Source organism: Dendrobates tinctorius, unplaced genomic scaffold (genome assembly GCF_039654945.1).
Source record: "Dendrobates tinctorius isolate UK_male_01 unplaced genomic scaffold, ASM3965494v1 ptg000250l, whole genome shotgun sequence".
In the NCBI taxonomy this organism is placed as follows: Eukaryota; Metazoa; Chordata; class Amphibia; order Anura; family Dendrobatidae; genus Dendrobates; species Dendrobates tinctorius.
In genome coordinates this window covers 24337517-24358148 of record NW_027361917.1, presented here as the reverse complement: position 1 = coordinate 24358148, position 20632 = coordinate 24337517, and the positions used below count along the sequence as shown (strand labels likewise).

General features: G+C 42.6%; 1 protein-coding gene across 6 annotated transcripts in view; it reads right to left on the bottom strand.

Annotated features, from left to right (window-relative positions):
* MAP4K3 (mitogen-activated protein kinase kinase kinase kinase 3) overlaps nucleotides 1-20632 on the bottom strand; it is a 399677-nt gene that overhangs the window by 70588 nt on the left and 308457 nt on the right. For 4 of the 6 annotated variants that reach the window (XM_073557519.1, XM_073557521.1, XM_073557522.1 and 1 more), the window contains 3 exons: nucleotides 16180-16238; nucleotides 2019-2057; nucleotides 1651-1707 (listed from right to left, as the gene is read on the bottom strand). In XM_073557519.1, the coding sequence (XP_073413620.1) occupies nucleotides 1651-1707; nucleotides 2019-2057; nucleotides 16180-16238 (155 nt within the window). The remainder of the gene's footprint in view (nucleotides 1-1650; nucleotides 1708-2018; nucleotides 2058-16179; nucleotides 16239-20632) is intronic. The other 2 variants (XM_073557520.1, XM_073557523.1) reach the window with 1 other exon arrangement.

Genomic DNA, 20632 nt, shown 5'->3' with positions numbered 1-20632 from the left:
TGTCTATGAAATAGCTACACCCACATATAAATATATTTTTCTTGGGGGCGAGAGAAAGTGAAATCCTGCTGACAGATTCCCTTTAAGCTACAACTTAAAGTATACCCTAGGAGGTGACTATCATGGCATGCTGGAAGTTGTAGTTTCACAGCAGCTGGAGTAGTGCAGGTTGCGGATCTCTGACCTAGTGTATACAGAGACCTTTTTGAAGATAGATCGCACAGATCCAGAGCAGTTCTAAATGCGAGTATATTGGACAAAGATTTATCAGACTCTTGGGCCACCATTTGGAATTCTCCAAATATACAAAACTGACAGTGCACCACATACTAATGCAGAGGAGTAGCCTGTTACTCCTGGGCATGAGTGCGAAATCCATAATTATATTTCCACACCTACTATGTGACTTAAAATAATAATGCAGAGGGGCAAACTGACCCCCCTAGGCATAAGGGCCTGAGTGCGATAGCTACCGCTTAGCCCCTAGAGCTGGTGCTGTATGTAATAATGTTTTGTTGCAGCCTATAATTCATGAATGATCTCAAGACTAGATTGCAGCAAAAAATAGCTCAGGTCTTCAAATATTTGGCTAGAGGACTTGCATCTTTTGTGGCTGAGGTTGCAGAACATAAAGAAAAACTATATAAAAAGATATTTTAGGAAAAATATTTTTCAAAGAATGACCAGCAAGTATATAACTATATATACGGTAGCTGTGGGGGTGAAGGGATTGGACAGTCACTGTTTCTAAAGAATGTGTACATGGCATGTGACATTTTGGGATTTTTGAAAATAAAAAAAAAAAGAAAGAATAAATCCAGATTCCCTTCCCCCCAAAATTTAACTCATGTATTTGGCACCCAGAAAAAAGGAGGCCCAATTCCTGCAGAAAGGTATTGCAGGTGATGATTATAGGGGGTGTATAGCGAGACGTTAAATGCAAGACCTGCTGTAATTTATGCCACATATTTAAATGCAGCGCAGCACCACGCTATATTTCTATGTCTGGATCTTCACCGTTTATTACGACTATATATCTTCTACAGACAGGTTCATCTCTACTCTGCAGTACTTGAGCGAGGCTGTAAAATACCAAGCTGAACAACCATCTCATTACTTTCTTTAAAGTAAAAAAATATATATCTGTTAGATTAGTTGAATGCCAGCAGTAAGGGTTGTCGGAAAACATTTGGAGCATAGCACATAAAAAGCCAGAGAGCACAGAGCAAGCTGCGACAAGATCGCCGGCAGACAGAGTAGAACGCACAGCATGAGGGAATGTGACACGGCTACAGAAGTCACAGAACACACCACCCACGTATAGGACACAATTCAGAAGAACCTCGGACACCATAACCACAGCACAGTGTTCCCATACTGCTATGACCCCTAGCACTGGGATCAGCTGCCTAGTTCTGAGAGTACATGGATGGAGTGAGAGGGTTGTAAGCCTAGATCAATGTGTCTCCTCTGTTAGTTGCGAAGACTAAACGAAGCAACAAAGTAGAAAAATGAAGAGCTATGAATAAAGCTAATGCACAGATTTGCTTTTCTGTGCCAAATGCTGTGCTGTTAAAGCTAGACTGAGTCCTGTTCTTAAGATGCATCGGAATCAGAGACCCAATAAGCCAAGATTTGAAAAGAACTTACTGTTTAGATTCATCATCATCCCCATCATCATCATCTTCTAAATGTGCCACATGTCCCCTAAGGAGATGAACAAGGTACCATGGCTGAGTGGTCTTCACTGAAAAAGCTAGACTACAGCTACTACAAAAGGACTATGACATGCAGTACCTAAGGGCTACATGTATTGTTTTGCTACAGAGTATAGAGTTTGTTGGCATTTCTGCCTATGCTTTTCTTTGTTGTGTAGAGCACAGATGCAGGTCACACCAAGTAAAGCTCTGATACATCTGCACAACACACACCGAGGCGGGGAAACGTTACAACTGGACAGAAATACGCACAGTTAGAGCAGACAGGGGGACGGGTGGTCAAGATGAGACATAAATTACCGTTGGTGCAGCTCCTCTTCAACAGACTTCAGAAGACTCCTTCAAAGTAAAAGAACAACATTTAACCTACTGAAAATGGTGCAAGTTCCACGTCCAATATAAAGAAGAACTCCTCCAATCAAAATGTTTATCCTCTTAATATATTGCATCCATCATATTATATACCACGGTGTACTTACAATTGCTCATTATTCCTCCCTTCTCTTTTCCATTAGGTCTATGACATCACATGATTAATAACTGACTAGGTGAATCCTTCTAAGGGTACGATCAGGAATGGATCAGTATGTGCTCAGGATTTGATGCACGTGAAATCTGCATCTGAGGTCACTGGCTGGTCACCTGCGTTTTTTTACATTTTTTTTAATTGCGTTTTTCCGCATGCTTTTTTTCATTGCATGCGTTTTTTTTGTCACTTGAAATAAAGTGAATTGAAAGTTGGCTTCTGGGAAGGAAAAAAAAAAGTGATTTCCTGTTTACAGATATATTGAGGTATGTTCCCACAGTCAGTAAACACTGGGGATTGGACGCAGTGTACATCCGCAGCATAAAACCCGCAGCCTGGTATTCTCAGGCTGGTGAGACCCATGGATTTTGGCCCTCACCAGCCTAAAAATAGCAGCCCGCAGCCGCCCCACAAGTGGCACATCCAAAGCTGCACCAATTGAGGCACTTTACCTGGTTCTTACTGCTTGCACCGTAGCGGTGGCAAGTGGGGTAATATTTGTGGGGTTGATGTCACCTTTGTATTTTCAGGTGACATCAAGCCCACGGCTTAGTAATGGAGAAGCGTCAATAAGACACCTATCTATTACTAATCCTATAGTTACATGGTAAATAAAGACACAGCCAGAATAAAGTCCTTTAATTGAAATAATCACACAGACTCCTTTAATAGAGCTTAATTAAACCATACTTACTGCATCGCCTATTCCACTGACGCCCTCGTTCTCTTGTAAGAGAATTAAAATAAAAAAGCAACTATACCATACCTGTCCGCCGAGAAGATATACATACTGTCCCACGACGAGTCCAGCTCTGCTACATCTGGATGCCTTTGGCTAAACAGTGGCATTATGCCACCACTCAGCCAGACATCCAGACAAAGCGGTGCTTGAAGCTGATCACCGGAGATGTCCCTGGCGGTTACATGCACTGCAGTTCTCGTGGTCAGCTGATCTTGAGAACTTGGCAAGTGACCGGAGATAACCCCGTCCCCGGCGGTCACGTGCCCGGCAGTTCTCGCAGTCAGCTCAGCTCATCGCGAGAACTGCAGAATACGCGAACTTCTGGCAGAGGCACAAGGTACACCTTTATTTAAATTAGTACACATACGTAGTAAGCTGCGTTCCCGCACTTAATACGCATGTGGCGATAAAGATAATGCGATTTTACTGCATCTAAATAAATCCTATGGGTAATTTACGTTGCGGAGACTGAGCGTCTCCGCTACATAAATAGACATGCTGCGGTCTGGAAAGACGCGCCCAATGTCCGTTTACGCAGGGAAGCCGGAGGCGTCTCTGATCGCATAGTGGAGATGGGATTTCTTGAAATCCCATCCACTATGCTTAAGATCTGGGCACTGCGGGATTGACGCTGTAGATGTACGCAGCGTCCAATCCACAGTGTTTACTGACGGTGGGAACATACCCTAAGCTCTATGTAGAAACAGGAAGAACATTTTCCCTGTATGAGACATGAGTCACTGAAAAGTCTATGGTAAGAGAGAGGAGGGAGCAACTGGGTCAGGAGTTGAAGAGGGAAATGATAAATGAGGGAAAAAAGACTTCCTGCTTCTACATAGAGCAGAGAAAAGGGAATGATTTACTGTGTAAAAAGGCAAAATGAGCAATTTTAAGTACACAGGACTATATAATATGACGACTGCAATATACTAAGAGGATATAAAATTGATGGGAGGAGGAGTGCTTCTTTAATATATTAAGAGAAGGTGTTTTTAACCACTGCTTCAGCTACTTATCAAAATTTGATTAGAAACTAAAAAGGACCAAATATGGTACCGGACTTGTAGTAATATAGCTTATTCATGGACTATTTTCATTATAAAAAAACATCATCACTGCATACTTGGCATTTTGAAAAGAAATGGTTGCATAACTTAAAGTGGAAACAAAAACGACTATTTATCAAAAAGTCCTAAGACAAAGTAGTCAGGATTTTTTTAAAAAAAGCATTTTTCTCAGAAACAGTCCTGCTCATGTTTATTGGCTGTATCAACTGATGCAGCACGCCCTCATTCAACTGAATGCGACTAAGCTTCAATGCCAAAATCAGTGAATGGACAAGAAGGAGCATAGGGTAAAAGCTGAAACTATTTTTGTAACCTGTAAACCCCTTAAAGCACCACTCCAGCATATTTTTTTTTTATTGCAGCACTGGAGTGTTGCTACTAATGTAAGATCCCTCCACCCAATATTATGCTTACAACCCACAGTCATCAACTCTTCCCATTGCCACCCTGGTCCCACGACGCACCTTCTGACTGACCGAAAGTCAAAAAGTAACGGTCACTAGATTTCAATGCAAATCTACAAGAGCCAGAATGAGGCTGTCATAGACTTGCATTGAAAAGTGACCTCAAGCTCTCTCCAACAAACACCGAAGCGATCTGACAGGTCTCAAACTGCTGGAGACCGACCGGAGCGGCATTGCTAACAGTAAAAGACAGAGGATGGTAAGTATAAAACTAAGTTCAGAGGCCTCACATTATTAGCACCATTCCAGTGCTGCAATAAAAGAAAAGACTGGAGTGGTGCAAAGACTATTACCAGTGTAGAATCATCTAAAAATAAAATGTTACAAATAAGCTAAGTACTGATACAATACTGCCCTTCGCAAAAGCCCAGTTTCTATATCAATTTTATAATGTTATCCCGACAAAACATTACCTTCAGAGGCGACAGTAACTGCATAACTATTGTTAAAATATAGACCAAGCCCAATATTAGGTTTCTTACTTGTACCTTTGTATCTTTTTTCATCTCCTTTTCCCCTCTGGGTATTTTACTTCACAGAACTGAATGGGTGGTCCTACTCCTGTCTGGTTAAAACTACATTTCAAAGCAGCACCCTACTTCTTCCCAGTGCTGCAGTTGCCTGCCCTCTGTTCTCCTGTGTGACTTAAATAGAACCACCTCTTCAACTGTATTTGCAGTACTCTATTCATAAAATGTATTAAAAAACATAATACACTTATTAATATTAAGTCTATTTACGTACGTCATATAATTATACATACACACACAGACACATATATATATATATATGCAACACAAGTCCAGCAAGCACTGTAAATCAAGTGAGAGTGCTGCACAGTTCAGTCGAGAGGCACCAGCGCAGCGGAGATGTGCTGGAAAGAGGCTCAAACAACTCTTGAATAGAACCACGCAATACCAGTTCCTCAGTGAAGTGGCACCAGCATGCCTCATTTCTGGAGCTGTGGCTACAGCAGGCTCAGATATCGCCAGTAGAAAGCCATGTGTGTGGTATCCGCAGTCCAGCAGCAGTGGCATGCCACAGTACAATTGTGACCTCTTTGTGCCACACCTAGGCTCATTTTGAAAATTAGAGTGAAAACGGCAAAAGTTGCAACATTTTCAACAATGTTCACGTTGCACAAAAAGTTTTCTAATTGATTTTCCCTAGAATTCTGGTGTAATCGCTTTGATGAATCGGGGCCTCTGTGGGTACACACCCTAAGAAGAAACTGAGCATGGTCGAGCTAACCACTGCAAATACTGGAGGAGGATTCCAACGGGAAGTGACGGTCAATACATCTGGGATGCGGGGATGACCGTCGGTTAATTACTGCCAAACGTTCAAGATAAAACTTTTATAAATATGCTTGGACATTATTGTGAGGCTATTTTATGATCTTGGGAATAACCCTTAAGTATCCGATTTGATCAGCAGGGAACACATTTGTTGCTTTCGCTGTGCCTCAGCACGATCACCCAATGAGCCAACATGAACTAAAACAAGGTAGACAAAAAGAATAGAGGAGAAAATAAAGTCCTCTGGGATAATTTGTCTTCTGCGCCAGCGATATAGAGGCTCGGCACGACTCGTTCCTGCCTCCCATGGAATAAGAGCGCTGAATTTCTCAGACTGACAAACAGCGCAGTTTTCTTATGATGAAAGGAAATTGTGGCTGTTCCGTATATTTTACGAATTCTGCTCACAACATTATCATTACTGGAGAAATAAATTCTCATCTTGCTGAATTTTCCATTAATGTTATTTTATATGAGGAACGCATATGGTAACATTCCCCCCGCTGGTTATTACTGCTATTAGGACAGATAATTACAGGCTTTCTTTGGCCATGGAGAAGGCAGTGATGTGGTTTCTATCTGAACATAAGCAGACAGACGTGCAGAAAGTTACAATGTAGTCATTTTATGGCTGGATGGCCATGCTGGATACGTTGTCATACAGAACAGATCCAACCCATTTCTTAATTTCTAGTCTTAGAAAATATGACAATGTAAATCATTTTCAGCTACCTTGGACAGAACATGTCTTTTCAGGCATACTGAAGTAATAAAGGGCAGCAGCAGGAAATGGAGCACTCCAATGGCCTTAATATGCAACATGCAGATGACAATTCTTATTAATGGCTTTATAATGTACAGTGTGCATTATAAACCAACACTACATGACATGCTTTTTGATTTTGCAATTAATATGGTTGCTAGTCAAAATTGAGAGGATTCAGTGGTAGAAAAAGGGTCACGCTATGGATGGTAACATCATAAGTAGATACGCACATAATCTACAGTGCCTACAAGTAGTATTCAACCCCCTGCAGATTTAGCAGGTTTGATAAGATGCAAATAAGTTAGAGCCTTCAAACTTCACACAAGAGCAGGATTTATTAACAGATGCATAAATCTTTCAAACCAAAAAGTTATGTTGCTCAGTTAAATTTTAATAAATTTTAAACATAAAAGTGTGGGTCAATTATTATTCAACCCCTAGGTTTAATATTTTGTGGAATAACCCTTGTTTGCAATTACAGCTAATAATTGTCTTTTATAAGACCTGATCAGGCCGGCACAGGTCTCTGGAGTTATCTTGGCCCACTCCTCCATGCAGATCTTCTCCAAGTTATCTAGGTTCTTTGGGTGTCTCATGTGGACTTTAATCTTGAGCTCCTTCCACAAGTTTTCAATTGGGTTAAGGTCAGGAGACTGACTAGGCCACTCCAACACCTTGATTTTTTCCCTCTTGAACCAGGCCTTGGTTTTCTTGGCTGTGTGCTTTGGGTCGTTGTCTTGTTGGAAGATGAAATGACGACCCATCTTAAGATCCTTGATGGAGGAGCGGAGGTTCTTGGTCAAAATCTCCAGGTAGGCCGTGCTATCCATCTTCCCATGGATGCGGACCAGATGGCCAGGCCCCTTGGCTGAGAAACAGCCCCACAGCATGATGCTGCCACCACCATGCTTGACTGTAGGGATGGTATTCTTGGGGTCGTATGCAGTGCCATCCAGTCTCCAAACGTCACATGTGTGGTTGGCACCAAAGATCTCGATCTTGGTCTCCTCAGACCAGAGAACCTTGAACCAGTCTGTCTCAGAGTCCTCCAAGTGATCATGAGCAAACTGTAGACGAGCCTTGACATGACGCTTTGTAAGTAAAGGTACCTTACGGGCTCGTCTGGAACGGAGACCATTGCGGTGGAGTACGTAACTTATGGTATTGACTGAAACCAATGTCCCCACTGCCATGAGATCTTCCCGGAGCTCCTTCCTTGTTGTCCTTGGGTTAGCCTTGACTCTTCGGACAAGCCTGGCCTCGGCACGGGAGGAAACTTTCAAAGGCTGTCCAGGCCGTGGAAGGCTAACAGTAGTTCCATAAGCCTTCCACTTCCGGATGATGCTCCCAACAGTGGAGACAGGTAGGCCCAACTCCTTGGAAAGGGTTTTGTACCCCTTGCCAGCCTTGTGACCCTCCACGATCTTGTCTCTGATGGCCTTGGAATGCTCCTTTGTCTTTCCCATGTTGACCATGTATGAGTGCTGTTCACAAGTTTGGGGAGGGTCTTAAATAGTCAGAAAAGGCTGGAAAAAGAGATAATTAATCCAAACATGTGAAGCTCATTGTTCTTTGTGCCTGAAATACTTCTTAATACTTTAGGGGAACCAAACAGAATTCTGGTGGTTTGAGGGGTTGAATAATAAATGACCCTCTGAATAAACTTTTCACAATTTAAAAAAAAAATTAAACAAAGAAATAACATTCTTTTTTGCTGCAGTGCATTTCACACTTCCAGGCTGATCTACAGTCCAAATGTCACAATGCCAAGTTAATTCCGAATGTGTAAACCTGCTAAATCTGCAGGGGGTTGAATACTACTTGTAGGCACTGTATGTTCATATATGGGCACAAGTAAAGAATAACGGACCCTCCAGCCCACCAACGTTTAGGCATCAGGAGTTGACCGGCTTGGGACAAAGTTCTGCAGTGACTCGATGTATGTGATTTGTAGTCTTTTGGTCACATGCTGACTAGACTCATCAGTTTAGTCAGCAAGTGACTGCAAGTATGCAAATGGTACACGCGAGGCCACGTGACCATCTGCATGCACTGGGATGACTGGGATATTGCAACAACGTGAGAAGTGCATGCTGTGACGATTCGGCAGTCTGCAATCACATTCAATGACTGCATACTTTTAATCTAACTTTGCACATACCCTTAACAGTCATTACTGCAGAGTGACAGCGGATCTGTCAATGAGATTTCACAATACAAACTCTATACATTATTGTATAGTGATAGTAGGCCTGATGAGACTGGCATATTTATTTTGATAATACATGTCAGAATGGCTGGATAATTCTGATAATCCAGTTATGGAACGATATAACTCATGAGTCTAGGTGTACATAGTCTATGCCCATCCAGCCTGACTGCTGCAGCTTGTACTGAGCAGTGTGAGATCTCAGCAGCAGAGATAAATGAGCTGTGAATCAGGCTACTATGTGGGTAGAAATTGTGCTGATTATCAGGTCTAAGAGCTCTATTAAAGTACCTCTCTATTTTTATTTTTTTACTTCTGGGGTTGTCCATCTAATCTAAGGTCACTGACCCTACTCTTAGGGTACCGTTACACTTAGCGATGCACCAGCGATCCCGACAACGATATGGATCGCTGGTGGATCGCTAACTGGTCGCTAGTGAGCTGCCACACAGGCAGATCTCACCAGCGACATAGCAGGGGTCGGGGGTCGCTACTTACCTGTCAGACGCGGCGATCCTGACGTCCTCCCGCCCGTGTCCACGCGTCGCTGCCACAGGAAGCGCCCGACGAGAAATGGTCCAGGACGTTCTCGCACGATCAGCGATGAGCAGCGGGGGAGCCGGTCGGAGGTAAGTATCAGACATAGCGATATCGCTAGCAATATCGCTGCTACGTCACAAAATCGGTGACGTTACAGCGATATTGCTAGCGATATCGCTATGTGTAACGGGGGCTTTAGGGTACACATGTGTTTTTAAATGCAAATTTTCAGCTGCATTTTACAGTACCAGCTTTGCCTACGAGATTTCAGAAATCTCATGCACACACTGATTTTTTTTTTGTCATCAGTATTTTGCGCTTTTCATGTTTTTTTCGGTGTTTTTAACCCATTGACATGAATGGATGGTAAAAAACTACTGAAAATCCACAGCAAAACCGCAGGTATCAGGTTTTGCTGTGTTTATTTGTGCCGAAACCTGATTCTGTAAAATAGGACTTTTTTCTTTAGCACTTATCTTTATCAGCATGCACAACAGACAAATCTAGCAAGCCAAAAACACAGAAAAGAAAGCACAAAAACTGCAAGAAAAACTAAGAAAAACCTCATTTTTTCTGCAGCGTCTTTCCTGCCAGGAGGTCAGGTTTTGAGAAAAAAAAAAAAATCCTAGTCTGAACTTACCCTTATACTTAACTGCCACAGTCTTCACCTTTTATCACTGCCATCGGTCTCTGGCAGTTTGTGACCTTCCAGATTGCTCTAGTATTTCATGGAGCGAGCCAGCCAGCGGTCACAACTCAATAAAAAATTACATTGAGAACTTGTGATGTAATTTCTGATTTCTGGCAAGTCAGAAGTAGCGGTCACAAGGAGGCACCGAGGAACCACAGCGGCGTCAAAAGAAGGTGAAGACACCAAGGGGTGAGTATAAAACTGGGGGCATGCACCTTACATTAGAAGAACTATTCCAGCGCTGAAAAAACCACCACTGGAGTGGAGCTTTAAGTGACATATGCAGTTTGTATTCTGAAGATTGGTGACAGATCAAATAAGTTGAAAATTGTCAGCAGTAGAAAATCCTCAGCAATATTCCACAGCAGATAACATGTTATTAGGGCGTATCAAGAGGCCTGCTTTAGGCTACGAATTCCGGCCATAATATGGACCCTAAAATTCCACTGCAGATTTTCCCTGCAATTTGAGGAATAGTTTTTCTTCTGGTAATTAAAATTACTTGACAGTTCATATTATGCTGCCAACTGTGGAACCCCGAAAATATGAGACTAGCTGTAAATAGGTAAGCAATGAAATATCATGCAAAAAGTACTATGATGTTAATCTTAGAAATCTAGAAATCTACTAACAGTGCATGCCCTCATCATCTCCCGCCTCAACTACTGCAATATCCTCCCCTGTGGCTTTCCTGCTAACACTGTAGCATCTTTCCAATCTGTCCTTAACTCTGCTGCACTATTATTAATCCACCTCTTTCCTGGCTAGTCCTCCTTTCTGCAAATCCTATCATTGGCTCCCAAACTCTCAACGTATTCATTTCAAGCTATTAACACTGACCTACAAAGTCACCCATAATCTGTCTCCCCCATATATCTCTGAACTAATCTTCCAATACCTTCCCATACGTCATCTCCGGCCCTCCCAAGACCTTCTTCTCTCCGCCACACTTGTACGCTCCTCACCCAATCACCTGCAAGACTTCTCCCGAATATTCCCCATCTTCTGGAATTCTGTGCCCCAACACATCCGATTGTCCCCACATTCTGAACTTTCAAGAAAAACTTGAAAACCCATCTCTTCACAATAGCGTACAGCCTGCAATGACCATGCCGCCACCTCACCAACACCAGAGCTGCTGCAACCCATCTGTCACTATTAGTTCACTGTGATTTTTATTTGTGTTTTGTATGTAACCCCTTCTCATGTAGAGCACCATGGAATCAATGGTTCCACATAAATAAACAAAATTAATAACGAGATTTGTTATTTTTATTTATGTAAAGTGTTCTAAGGGGTAACTTTTCTGTTTGTGGTCAGCGCCAAGTTGGCATAGGGACACTTACAGTATAGGCCATGCAATGTTCCACTGGGACTTTAAATATGGAAGCTGCCTCTTTAGAAGAAAAGAGTAGAGAACTTTAATGCAACCAATTGGAAGCAGCCATCCTAAAAGCCAATATCGACCATTTAAAAGGACCTTGCCACAAGTATTAGGAAAGAAGCCAAAATGCAAACTCCGTATGCAGATACGTGTTTTGGGATGTTTGCCTTTCATCAGTGCAAAGCAGTACTAGTTTGGCTGGTTGAGAAGTCTCTGACTCTGGGACTAAAAGTTAAAGTTTTTCTTAAAAGCTATTTAAAGTGAATCTGTCACCAGGTTTTTACTATGTAATCTGAGAGCAGCATAAAGTAGGAGCAGAGACCCCAATTCTAGTGATTTGTCACTTACCGGGCTGTGTTTTGCCATTCCAATATAACAGAGCTGTGAAGTCGGAGACCATTTTGGTGGAGTCAAAGTCAATATAAAATGGACCCACTCTGACTCCTAAAATATATATAAATTGGGCACAGTAGTACATTGCACGATGTGCTATAAATGTTTTCAGAATAATTTGGGAAAGTTATGAAATGTCCTATAAATGACTTTTCTGTTCCTGATCTAAGGCTCTGGGCTTTTAGTTAAGATGAATCTGTGCTGCACTTTATGTACATGCTCAGTAGTGACCAGTGCTGTGGAGTCGTAGCTGAGATGAATCTGTGCTGCACTTTATGTACATGCTCAGTAGTGACCAGTGATGTGGAGTCGTAGCTGAGATGAATCTGTGCTGCACTTTATGTACATGCTCAGTAGTGACCAGTGCTGTGGAGTCGTATATGAGATGAATCTGTGCTGCACTTTATGTACATGCTCAGTAGTGACCAGTGCTGTGGGGTCGTAGATGAGATGAATCTGTGCTGCAGTTTATGTACATACTCAGTAGTGACCAGTGCTATGGGGTCGTAGATGAGATGAATCTGTGCTGCACTTTATGTACATGCTTAGTAGTGACCAGTGCTGTGGAGTCGTATATGAGATGAATCTGTGCTGCACTTTATGTACATACTCAGTAGTGACCAGTGCTGTGGAGTCGTATATGAGATGAATCTGTGCTGCACTTTATGTACATGCTCAGTAGTGACCAGTGCTGGGGAGTCATAGTTGAGATGAATCTGTGCTGCACTTTATGTACATGCTCAGTAGTGACCAGTGCTGTGGGGTCGTAGATGAGATGAATCTGTGCTGCACTTTATGTACATGCTCAGTAGTGACCAGTGCTGTGGGGTTGTAGCTGAGATGAATCTGTGCTGCACTTTATGTCCATGCTCAGTAGTGACCAGTGCTGTGGGGTCGTAGATGAGATGAATCTGTGCTGCAGTTTATGTACATGCTCAGTAGTGACCAGTGCTGTGGAGTCGTAGCAGAGATGAATCTGTGCTGCACTTTATGTACATGCTTAGTAGTGACCAGTGCTGTGGAGTCGTATATGAGATGAATCTGTGCTGCACTTTATGTACATGCTCAGTAGTGACCAGTGCTGTGGAGTCATAGATGAGATGAATCTGTGCTGCAATTTATGTACATGCTCAGTAGTGACCAGTGCTGTGGGGTCGTAGATGAGATGAATCTGTGCTGCAGTTTATGTACATGCTCAGTAGTGAAGCAGTGCTGTGGGGTCATAGCTGAGATGAATCTGTGCTGCACTTCATGGACATGCTTAGTAGTGAGGCAGTGCTGTGGGGTCGGAAGTGAGAGAAATTGAGGAGTTGGAGGTTTAACTTACCAACTTCACAGCCTACAATATAATCAGTGTTTTATCAGCACAAGATTATGACTGCAGGACACACGCGGCTCCGCTCCGTCCACCTCATACACACGCTGTTTCTCTACGCACACCTCGTACACACACGGCTCCGCTCCGTACACTTCGTACACATGCGGCTTCTCTCAGTACACCTCGTACACACACGGCTCCGCTCCGTACACATGCGGATTCTCTCTGTACACCTCGTACACATGCGTCTCCACTCCGTACACCTCGTACACACACGGCTGTGCTCCATACACCTCGTACACGCACGGCTGCGCTCCATACACTTCGTACACACACGGCTCCGCTCCGTACACTTCGTACACACGCGGCTTCTCTCCGTACACCTCGTACACACACGGCTCCACTCCGTACACATGCGGATTCTCTCTGTACACCTCGTACACATGCGTCTCCGCTCCGTACACCTCGTACACACACGGCTGTGCTCCATACACCTCGTACACGCACGGCTGTGCTCCATACACTTCGTACACACACGGCTGTGCTCTATACACTTCGTAAACACATGGCTCCGCTCCATACACCTCGTACGTCGTTTGATACCATGCCACACAAGAGGTTGGTACACAAAATGAAAATGCTGGGTCTGGGGGAAAATGTGTTTAAATGGGTAAGTAACTGGCTTAGTGATAGAAAGCAGAGGGTGGTTATAAATGGTATCTTCTCTAACTGGGTCGCTGTGACCAGTGGGGTACCGCAGGGGTCGGTGTTGGGACCTATTCTCTTCAACATATTTATTAATGATCTGGAAGAAGGTTTACACAGTAAAATATCGATATTTGCAGATGATACAAAACTATGTAAAGCAGTCAATACAAGAGAAGATCGTATTCTGCTACAGATGGATCTGGATAAGTTGGGAACTTGGGCCGAAAGGTGGCAGATGCAGTTTAACAATGATAAATGTAAGGTTATACACATGGGAAGAAGGAATCAATATCACCATTACACACTGAACGGTAAACCACTGGGTAAATCTGACATGGAGAAGGACTTGGGGATCCTAGTTAATGATAAACTTGGAGCAGACAGTGCCAGGCAGCGGCTGCCAAGGCAAACAGGATCATGGGGTGTATTAAAAGAGGTCTGGATACACATGATGAGAGCATTATACTGCCTCTGTACAAATCTCTGGTTAGACTGCACATGGCGTACTGTGTACAGTTTTGGGCACCGATGCTCAGGAAGGATATAATGGAACTAGAGTGGGTACAAAGGAGGGCAACAAAATTAATAAAGGGGATGGGGGAACTACAATACCCAGAGAGATTAGCAAAATTAGGATTATTTAGTCTAGAAAAAAGACGACTGAGGGGCGATCTAATAACCATGTATAAGTATATAAGGGTACAATACAATATCTCTCCGAGGATATGTTTATACCAAGGAAGGTGACGGTCACAAGGGGGCATTCTCTGCGCCTGGGTGAGAAAAGGTTTTTCCACCAACATAGAAGAGGATTCTTTACTGTTAGGGCAGTGAGAATCTGGAAGTCCTTGCCTGAGGAGGTGGTGATGGCGAACTCAGTCGAAGGGTTCAAGAGAGGCCTGGATGTCTTCCTGGAGCGTAACAATATTGTATCTTACAGTTATTGTTAGGTTCTTTATAAGGACGTAGATCTGGGGATTTATTCTGACAGAATTTTATAGGCTGAACTGGATGGACTATTGTCTTTTTTCGGCCTTACTATGTTACTATGTTACACACATGGCTCTGCTACATCCACCCTGTAAACCCCTCTTGACCCCACACAAACTCACCTTCAACCAGCAGCACCATGACCAGCACAGCAGAGTCCTGCATACACGGAGGTTCCTGATCATGTGACCCCTGACTCCTCCTCTTCTGTGACCTCATCACAGGTCCTGTGCGCAAAGAGCAGCCATTGCGTCAGACCAACTGCAGCCTGGCAGCCAATCAAAGCACAGAGCTGCACAGCCAATGAGAGGCTGCAGCTCCGCGATTGGGCCCCTAAGCAGTTCCGGCCTCTGTCGCAGCTGCGACTGCGGTAGTCACGCCCCTGTACGCAGCGCAAAGACTACGCCCTGCTAGATCTGCAGAAGAGAAAACTGTGGTTTTGTCATAAGTACTACACAAGTAAAGTCAGTGGCACATCGCTGGAATCATGCTCTCCCTACCTCATGCTGCTGTTAGATTACATAGCAAACACCTACTGAAAGATTCCCTTTAAAGGGTGTATATTGTATTTTAGGACTGCATGCTGCACTATAACCCCTTTGCTACAATGGGTGGCACTAGACTTATAATCCTCTTCCTCTCTCAAGGGGCTATTTGCATATTTAAATTCCCAACGGAGCATTGCACGGCCTATAAGTCTCCCTAAGCTGACTTGGCGCTCTACATAAGGGAAAACTATACCCCTTAGACTCCTGTCAGAGGCCTCATACCAAGCCAAATCAGTATACCTGATATGCACAGATGAGGAGCAAAAACCCAGCAACACGTGTCTGCAAATGGAGTTACTAGTTTGGCTTCTTATCCTAAGTCATCTGAAAAGGGTCTCAAAGGGTTGATATTGACATTTAGAATTCTTACACCAATGGGTGACACGAGATTCTCAATCCTCTTTCTCTCTGAAGAGGTTATTTGTATATAAGTAAATTAATGTGAATAAATTCAGTGTGACTCCCTTAGGTGGTAGGCTCAGATGCAGTACACGTAACAGGGCCAGGAGCTTCCAGCTATATTCTTGCCATGTTTTAGCACTCAAAACGGTGTTTCAACCCACAATAGGCAACATTAACATTACAATGAAAAAAGGGAAAATTATCAGCAGGTGATCATTTCTATTTTATAAGCCATAGTAAATTCTTCAAGCAATAATGTTTCGGAATATTGTTCAAAGCGATCGTTTTCGGCCACATAAAACCAAACAACAATCGAGCAGCAGGGTGTGTGGACATCTCCAGTTTTACTACACAGGGCAACATCTTAACACACAGAAATAAAACATCAAGTGTTTCAACATCTTTATTAACTCACTTGTTTCCACCAAGGAAGTAGCCACTTTGGGGACCTTGGCCGTAGTCTAACTGGAGGTCCTAAAGAAAAAAAAAGGAGGAAAAAAGAATTTCAAATAAGATCATTAATGATGATCTATAGTGATCCAGGAATATATTCACCCTATAGGATGTAGACTTGTTATGTTACCTAACACTAACTGACATGGTAGTATAGAAAATACACGATATGAAAATGTGAAATCTTTCTATCATGTCTGCAGCTGTTGGTGGATTTACCATGTACGGCTTTTTCTTGGCTTTCATAGAGGGGAGGTATCTGAGCGACTCTGTGATTCTTATACTACGTCACAGACAAACTGGCGTCAGCTGTTTTTAGTGTGCAATGGATCTGATTGGCACTAGTGATGAGTGAGCTGAGTGACTTCGGCGTGCTCGAATACTATGTACGAGTCCCCACGGCTGCAGGTCTCACGACTGTTTGACACCCACAACAGGTCAGGGATTGCCTGTGCTGAGGCTGTCGAATAGCTGCAAGACATGCAGCCGCAGGGACTCGAACATAGTATTTGAGCACGCTGAAGTCACTCGGTTAAGCACCAGCGCATAACACCTTATCTGAGCACGTTCGCTCATCGCTAATTCCCACCAATACCCATTATATTTAAAAATGACCTGTCAAGAGATCAAAAGCGGGCATTTTTTTTCTTCTATTTTTAATTTGCCATAAGGTTCCAGAGATATGGGTGCCCAAAATGCTAATTACGATGATCAAGACAAAGGGGTGTGGCTCACAGGATTCTCAGGGGTGTGGCTTTAGGCTGTTTTGCATAATTAGCCTGTGAGCAACGCCTCTTTCATAAATACCATAACAATCTGGATACCTGAGAGCAATAAAATGAAGACACATATATCTGGAACCATATGGTGGAAATTAAGAATAAAAAAAAGAATAAAAAATAAACAATACTCAGGGGAGTAGCGGGACTAAAATATAAGCAAAAGCTCACCAAGTGACAGGTGACTTCAATATAGTAGTCAGCATCAATCTGAGAATGAGCCAATGCCAATGTTTATTGCCTCTTACTATTGTTAGAAGTCACGATATTTAGGGCCACTGTCAGGTGCATAAGCTCAGGGGTATATAGACATCTGTCCACTATTGTCACCTACTGTAAGAAACATATGCTGCATGGTAAAGCTTTCCTATACAATCACACAAGCAGTAAGTTGTCGTAAACCAACCGGATGAAGGTCAAAAGAACGTGTTTTAGATGGGGAGGCTTTAGGAACGATAAACTGTACACCGGGAAAAACTCCAGACATTATCTTTAACAAACACGAAGATACATACACCACAACGAACATAAAGGTATTAATTTCACAGTAAACATTAGATTTATTATGCAAAAAACACACTGATGGAAATCAGTAAAACTGATATTAGTGTGCGCAACAACAAAGCAGTGACAAAATATGGGTATTTTATTGAGGAAGAGACAAGTAAAGAATGCTGAACCTCACTGCATTTGGAGAAAACAAGCCTCTTACTATTATTACTCTTCCATTAAATTATATTAACCCCTTAGTGACAGAGCCTATTTGGTATTTAATGACCAGGCAAATTTTTACAATTCTGACCACTGTCACTTTATGAGTTTATAGCTTTCGAACTCTTCAACGTATCCCACTGATTCTGAGATTGTCTTTTCGTGACATATTGTACTTCATATTAGTGGTAACATTTCTTCGATATGACTTGCGTTTATTTATGGAAAAAAAAGCGGAAATTTGGCAAAATTTTTTGAAAATTTTGCAATTTTCTATTTTTGTGCCCTTAAATCAGATATCGCACAAAATAGTTAATAAATAACATTTCCCACGTGTCTACTGTACATCAGCACAATTTTGCAAACAATTTTTTTTGTTAGGAAGTTATAAGGGTTTTAAAATTTGACCAGCAATTTCTCATTTTCCCAACAAAATTTACAAAACTATTTTTTTTAGGGACCACCTCACATTTGAAGTGAGTTTGGGGGGTCAATATGACAGAAAATACCCAAATGTATACCCATTGTAAAAACAGCACCCCACAAGGTGCGCAAAAACACATTCAAGAAGTTTATTAACCCTTCAGGTGCTTCACGAGAACAAAAGCAATGTGGATGGAAAAAATGAACATTTTACTTTTTTCACAAAAAATTTATTTTAGAACCAAACTTTTTTATTTTCACAAGGGCATCAGGAGAAAATGGACCATAAAATTTGTTGTGCAATTTCTCCTGAGAACGCAAATACCCTGTATGTGGGGGAAAACCATTGTTAGGGTGCAAGGCAGCGCTCAGAAGGGAGGGAGCACCTTTTGATTTTTTGGACACAAAATTGGCTGGAATCAATGGTGGCGCCATGTTGTGTTTGGAGACCCCCCCTGATGTACCTAAACAGTGGAAACCCCCCAATTCTAACTCCAACCCTAACCCCAACACACCCCTAACCCTAATCCAAACCAAACTATAACCCTAACCATAACCCTAGCTATAACCCCAGCGCTAATACTAGCCATAACCCGAACTATAACCCTAACCCTAGCTATAACCCCGAAAAATGGAAATCCTTTTTTTTATTTTTATTATTTTCACCTAACTAAGGAGGTGATAAAGGGCAGTTTGATTTACTATTTTTTATTTTGATCACTGTGATAGGGTCTATCACAGTGATCAAAATGAAATAATAGGAGAAATCTTCTATTGTTGCCGGGAAGCAGATCTTTGCGGGCGCTCTACGCCCGCCATTTTTTTCCCTGGAAGAAGATGCCGAGGGCAAGGGTATACAGCCAAAGGGATCGGGGGGGGGGTTTCATGTTCTTCGGGGTCTCAGCTGCCTCCGGTGGCCGAGATCCCGGAGAACTTCCGACGCTGGGGGGCGCTATACACTTATTTCTCAGCACCGTTAAAAAGCGGCACTGAGGAATAAGTACCCTTAACTACCACCGTTAAAAGGCGTATCGGCGGACATTAAGGGGTTAGCATCCCAAATCTAAGTTTAATATATAAATGGATGACAGCTAGACACATCAAAAATGGATCACGCTAACTTTCTGCTACAAGCCACATTATACATTTTAACTGTGCATATATATAGAGTAGTCAAGCACGGGTCTATATACAAAGCAAGCCTTGACATAGTCTTTTTCCATAATGCATAAGACAAGTGTTTGTTAAACCACATCTTTTTGGTATTTGAGATTTACCCACTTCCACCCACAACAACGTAGACTGAACAGAAATTCCTCAGACAGAGTCCTCATTCACACATGTATGTGAACAATATGATACCAGTGTCATCAGTGTTTTTTACTAGTGTCATCAGTGTGTCTGTTTTTACCATCAGCGTGTTTTCAGTGTCCATTTCTACCACCAGTGTGTCATCAGGGTGTCCGTTTTTTCCCATCAGTGTGTCATCAGAGTGTCCGTTTTTTCCATCAGTGTGTGATCAGGGTGTCCGTTTTTACCATCAGTGTGTCACCAGAGTGTCCATTTCTACCATCAGTGTGTCATCAGGGTGTCCGCTTTTTCCAGTGTGTCATCAGGGTGTCCGTTTTTTCCATCAGTGTGTCACCAGAGTGTCCATTTCTACCATCAGTGTGTCATCAGGGTGTCCATTTTTTCCCATCAGTGTGTCATCAGAGTGTCCGTTTTCTCCATCAGTGTGTGATCAGGGTGTCCGTTTTTACCATCAGTGTGTCACCAGAGTGTCCATTTCTACCATCAGTGTGTGATCAGGGTGTCCGTTTTTTTCATCAGTGTGTCATCAGGGTGTCCGTTTTTTTCCATCAGTGTGTCATCAGGGTGACCGTTTTTTCCATCAGTGTGTCACCAGAGTGTCGGATTTTACCATCAGTGTGTCATAAGGGTGACCGTTTTTTCCATCAGTGTGTCACCAGAGTGTCGGATTTTACCATCAGTGTGTCATCAGTGGGTCTTTGTCTTCAGTGTTTTTGATAGATGGATAAAGAAAAATAAATAAAAAAGCTTCTCCTACACTTTGCAATGTTAAACACGGATGGCACACTGATGCCATCCGAATGCTGTACGTGTTTCTCACTGACCCATAGACTTATACTGGTCCTTGTCATTTGTGCTGCCGGTAAACATGGACATGTGAATAGCACTATAGATATAATGGGTACGCACTGTAACCGTGTAAGAGCCGGATATAACACGTACATGTTACACAGACATTTAAATGACACCTAAGTATTTAAAGGGAGTCTGTCATGCCCAAAAGTCTAATTAAACCACTTGTATAGATATGTACAGGACTTCGCCCTATAAAAATCATACTTATAGTATAGATTTTACTGATTTAACTGCAAGAAAAATAAAAGATTTTGTATGCAAACGAAGGGGCTTCAGTGTACCCTTGGTGTGACCAGAGGCTCTGCATTTCGCAGATAATGTTAGGAGCCCAGCCGT